Source organism: Thalassophryne amazonica, chromosome 3 (genome assembly GCF_902500255.1).
Source record: "Thalassophryne amazonica chromosome 3, fThaAma1.1, whole genome shotgun sequence".
In the NCBI taxonomy this organism is placed as follows: domain Eukaryota; kingdom Metazoa; phylum Chordata; class Actinopteri; order Batrachoidiformes; family Batrachoididae; genus Thalassophryne; species Thalassophryne amazonica.
In genome coordinates, this window is record NC_047105.1 from 77,623,661 (window position 1) to 77,629,391 (window position 5,731).

The following is a 5,731-nucleotide window of genomic DNA, read 5'->3' on the forward strand; positions in this document are numbered from 1 at the left end:
TGACTATACTTGTTTATCAACTCTCTGTCACATTAACTCCTTGAGGAGTCAATAAATAAACCATAAATGAGTCATAAACAAATTTGGGAGGTGATGGTCTAGTGGTTAAAGCATTGAGCTTGAGACCAGAGGATGCTCGATTCAAATCCCAGCCTGACCGGAAAATCACTTAGGGCCCTTGGGCAAGGTCCTCAATCCCCTAGTTGCTCCCGGTGTGAAGTGTGTACCTTGTATGGCAGCACCATCACGTTGGGGTGAATGTGAGGCATTATTTGTAAAGCGCTTTGAGCATCTGATGCAGATAGAAAAGCTCTATATAAATGCAGTCCATTTACCGTTTAATCAAACCTATTCTTAAGAAACCAAATATGGATCTGGGTTTATTGAAAAATTACAGCCCAACATCAAACCAATCCTTTTGCTCTATAATTCTTGAAAAAAATCGTTTCACAGCAGCTTGTAGATTATCTTGCCAACACTTACCTCTTTAAGGTGTTTCACTCTGCATTTAGAATGTTCCACTCCATGGAGACAGCACTTATTAAAGTGATGAATGATGTTCTACTTGCAACAGAGTCTGACACAACACAGTGCTGCTACTGTTAGATTTTAGCAATGTGTTTGGCACAGTGGATCGTCATATATTATTGGTTAGGCTTCAGAGTTACAGTATTTTGGGAATGCTGGCAATGTCCTTGAGTGGTTGACATCCTATTTATCTAGTCGCTCTTACTTTGTCTTGTATAGCAATGTTACTTCAAATTTTGTTCCTGTGAAACATGGGTATCACAGGGGTCCGCTTTAGGCCCTTTACTATTTTTCAATTTCAATTCAATTTATTTTTCAATTTATTTTCATTTATATAGTGCCAAATCAAAACAGAGTTGCCTCAAGGTGCTTCAAACAAGTAAGGTCTAACCTTACTAACCCCCACTGCAACAGTGGTAAGGAAAAACTCCCTCTGAGGAAGAAACCTCAAGCAGACCCTCTGCTTGAGGCAGGGGTGACAATTGCAGAACAATTCACAGAAACAATTCACAGAAACAATTCACAAAACAAATATACAGGAAATGCTATTGGTGCACAGGACAGGAGGGTCTCCAGCAAATACAACTCCCATCTCTGGATGGGAGAAGCACCTTAAACAGGGAGAAAAACAGAATCAGGCATCAGAAAGACAAGAATTACAGTATAATTTGCCAGCATTAAACAACAAGAAAAACAGGAAATACTAAGGTGATCGCCAGCCACTAGCCCTAAGCTTCACTAAAAGACCCAGAATTTAGGTAAAGTTGATATATACAGAGGCTTCTATATATGCTATATATCGGCCGAGGCCTCTATATAGCACCTCCTGTTCAGCTTATGCTGTGAAATTACTTTTCATTGCTACATGGATGACACTCAGTTGGACATGGTGATAACTGCAGATAATCTAATACATATCATGACCTTACAGGACTGCTTATCTTCATTGAAAAACTGGATGTCAAGTAAATTCTTATTTTTAAATTCTGACAAGACTGGGATGATGGTCATTGGCCCTGTGAGATACAGGCATCAATTTGACCAGCTAATCTTTACCTTGGACTTGTGTATTCACACAATGATAAAGTGAAAAACCCTCAGGTGACCTTTGATCCCATGCTGATGCAAAGACTGCTTTCTCTCACCTGTGGAATACTGTAAAGATTCAACCTATTCTGTCTATGGCTGACTCAGAGACATTTATTCATGCCTTTGTCTCTTCTCTTCCCTCAGAGGGAGTAAGGGTCCTATTTTCTGGTTTGCCACAGTCCAGCATTAGAGGTCTCCAATTGGTTCAAATGTTTATGCTAGAATTATGACTAAGAACTGAAAATTTGACTGTATTACCCCAATTTTGGACTCATTTCACTGGCTTGTCAGATTTTAAGTTTTTGTTATTAACATGCAAAATCCTCCATGGACTGGCACCTTTATATGGCTGACCTAATTAAACCTTATGTACCAGCCCTTTTTCTGAGTTCTCAGGAGGCAGGACTAGTGTGTGTTCCAAAGGTTAATGAAATGGAGAATTACAGTGGGCTATAATCAGAGTTTTGTTTTGTTCTTGTTTTGCGTGCTTGCTAATTTTTTGTTGTATTTTGTTTTGTTTTGTTTTTTTATCTTCGTTATTGTAAAATGACCTAAGCAGTGGTTCACCCCTCTGAGTCTGGTCTGCTTGAGGTTTTGTCCTCAAAAAAAGCCCAGAGGAAGTTTTTCCTTACCACTGTTTCATATGTGCTTGCTCAGGGGGTGGATAAGGTTAGATCTTACAGTTCTGAAGCAGCAACTTATGTTGTGATTTGGTGCTATAAATAAATTGAGTTGAATTGTGTTGAACTGAGTTTTCATTACCAGAACATTTTATTGTGAAATATTTTCTTCTCCTGCAGACATTTGTGTATAATTTCACACACACACAGAGAGAGAGAGAGAGAGAGAGAGATGTGCCTGAATGTTTTTGAATCCCTGTGTTGTCATGCCTCAATGTTGGAATGACATCACATTAAAAAAAAACTGGTTTCTGTGGTTCCAAATGTTGTGTGTGTATATAATATATATATATTATATATATATATATATATAATTATATATATATATATAATATATATATATATATATATATATATGTGGTGTGTGGTGTGTGTGTGTGTGTGTGTATTTTAAAAACAACCACAAAGAAGTTATAGGCTTCTGCTGCTGCCTTCGGAAATAGTTGTGCAAGTTTTGCATTTGCATCACCACTCACAGCTTCAGAGTAGAGGGGAGCAGAGAAGGATTTTCATACAATAAAATAAATAAACCATCAAATCTAGGCTTCGTCCTTATGCCTTTTAGCAAACTAGCGGAAATTTCAAGTCTTCTCTTTCAGAAGATCCTCTTCTATACAACATCATCATGAACTATTGATGCAAAATGAAAAACTTTGAAGCAATAAAGATTTATCTCTACAAAAATGAACCCGACCTTATGGTAAATAAACAAAAAAGTTTCTTGCTTTATTTTTTTTTTTTTTTTTAAATAAATCTTTATTACAGCCAGCTAATTTTACATAGAATAACTGAACAATCTCAGGCCTGTAATGACATAAGAACAAGAAAGAATGCATGCCACTCATCATACTGAGTCATACCACAAGGGTCATGTTACCCACTCCACCGGGGATTACTCATGTGTGTCTTCATCAAATATAAATACAAGATCAAGTAGAAATTAAGTTAATGTTTCATCGTTATTAAATGAACTGGTAGAACACAGTCTGAATATGGTTTGCTTTGCAATTAAAAAGATAGCTCAGTTAGTTGGAATTTAATGTCTTATAACCTATTTTACATTATATTACATTATATTAGACATTCCTCATCACATAATCCTTTAAAAAAGTTTTCATATTCATTCATTCAAAATTATTTTATTTATTTATTATGCATAAAAAACTCAATCTTCAATTTATGCACATTTTACATAAATAAAATATGCACTTCTGAAATAGCAATAATTGCAATTATTGCTATTTGAACAAACTTGCAATAATTGAAATGAACAAACAGGGAACAAATGATGTACTTTGACTGTAACAGCTCAGACCTTAGTGTCTGGATCAGTCGTCTGATATTTTGTGTCTGAGGAATTCAATTTATTAAGTGCTTCTATGGTATCAAAATCAGAGGGCATATCAAAGAAAACCTCATCATCAAAGCAGTCCTCGTCAGATGGGGATGCCATCATTGATGACTTCAAGACCAAACCAGTCAGCAAACCACCAATAGCAGATGCTGCGATGGTGGAGAAAATAGCTGCAACCTGGTAGAGGGCCTGTTCTTTGGCTGTACAACCCAAGCCTGGCTTCAACCTCGGAATCAGCTGTTGTAGTTCCAGCAGCTTAGGATCTCCTTTAGGTGGCGCTCTGTGAGAAAATATCTGGTACAAGCTGGGCCCGTAGGTCTCCTCGGTGGCTAGCAGGATAGCACAGATTCCTGCTATGGAAGAAATGAGGCCAGTGAGCCCATGGAGACTGTGAATGCCACACTGGTCTTGGATCCTCATGCGTGTGGCGAGAAAGGGGGTCAGGTACTTGTATCCAAAGAAGCAGGCAGTACATCCCATGATGCCCAGGGCATATGCAGCTACTGGGGAAACCATCATGTCCACAGAAGCTCCAACAGTCACACCACCAGCCAGAGTCACATTCTGAATGTCAGCCATTGTGAACTTGCCTCTCTTATTGAACATTGCCGAGAGCGCAAAAGCCGTGATAGTGGATGAGCATAGACCTATAAATGTGTGGAGTACTGCTCTGTGCTGAGGATCACCCTTTAAAGTTAATGCAGAGTTGAATGAAGGCCAAAACACCCAGAGGAACAAAGTACCCATTACAGAGAGGATGTCAGATTGATAACTAGTGATCTCTTTTGCATGTCCGTTATTCAGGCTAGGACGGTACAAAACAAATGTCACTCCTAGACCAAAGTAGCAGGCAAACAGGTGAATAAGAATGCTACCACCTGCATCATTTATCCGAATATACTTCAGCACAGCCCACTCTGTCACTGCAAAAATAAGTCTCCAACGTGGCCATGACCAGGAGCTGCACAGGACTGGTCTTCCCAATCACAGCTCCAAAAGAGATGAGCACCCAGCACAAGCAAACTCAGCGTTCACCAGGTTGATGACTCCCAAGTGAATTTTACCATTGGAGTAAAACTGGAAGAAGCCTTGCATCAGAATAGCCCACTGGACTGTAAAGGCAGCTGTAAGAAAGTTGAAGACCAGTCCGCTGAAACCATAGAATCTGAAGAAGGCCAACAGGCAGCCAAAACCGATGAAGATCATCACCTGGACATCTGAAAAGTAGGGAGTCATAATACATGGAGTTCTGCATGGGCTCCGTCTGATTGTTTCGCAGCTTAGCATTGGTATTGTCATCATAAGTGACAAAGAGAGCATAAAGCACGACCATGACAACCTCTAATGTGAGCACAAGGACGGGCAGACGCACCCTTAAACTTGTAGACGCACTCATGGTGATACAAAATCAAAGTCAGAATAATACTCCAAGTGCTACAAACACCCCTTTTATACCTCTGTTGTACCAGATAAGAGCAGGTTCTAGCATTGGGTGAAGAAACCCACACAGGATCCCATCAACAATGGCTGAACTTTAGTCTCTCACACTCCTCCAGAATCGATAAGACGGGAGATAAGGGTCTTACATGTGAAGCTAATGAAATAAAAATACAATGAAAAAAAGGTTACAAGTCCTTCTTGATCTCAAAGGACATAACCTAAACTATTATGCTGCTCAAATGCTGGGATTTGTCCATCTTTTTTTCAAAGTCTATATAAAGTGAAATCTTGATTACTCTTCAAATTGTTCCAACCTAACAAATTAATCCTAGTCTCGAATAAAGTGGAAAATATTTGCTGAAAAATATTTAGGTGGGTTCTTAGTTTAGAAAAAATTATTGGAGTTAGAAAAATGTTCCTCTAAAAAGAAAATGCTAGAATATTTTGGATGATTGTGGTTCTCTAATATATTGTTCTTGTAAAGCTGTGAACAGGTTTATAGTTCAGAAAGCTCAATAGTTTAAGTGTAGAGCGTACGGTGGTCGGTAAGTAAGTCCCTTCACCTGCTCCCTTGTTTTGCACTCAGGGTCGCCACAGCAGATCGAAGGTGGAACTGTATGTTGAATTGGCACAAGTTACG

The 5,731-nt window shown here is 38.9% G+C and overlaps 1 protein-coding gene across 1 annotated transcript; it reads right to left on the reverse strand.

Annotated features, from left to right (window-relative positions):
- Positions 1-3,487: 3,487 nt before the first annotated feature.
- On the reverse strand, positions 3,488-5,047 carry LOC117507950 (ammonium transporter Rh type B-like). Its single transcript, XM_034167702.1, is given in 4 exon segments — positions 3,488-4,585; positions 4,587-4,662; positions 4,665-4,881; positions 4,883-5,047. Coding segments are annotated over 4 exon segments (1,437 nt in total). The 3' UTR covers positions 3,488-3,606.
- Positions 5,048-5,731: the final 684 nt, after the last annotated feature.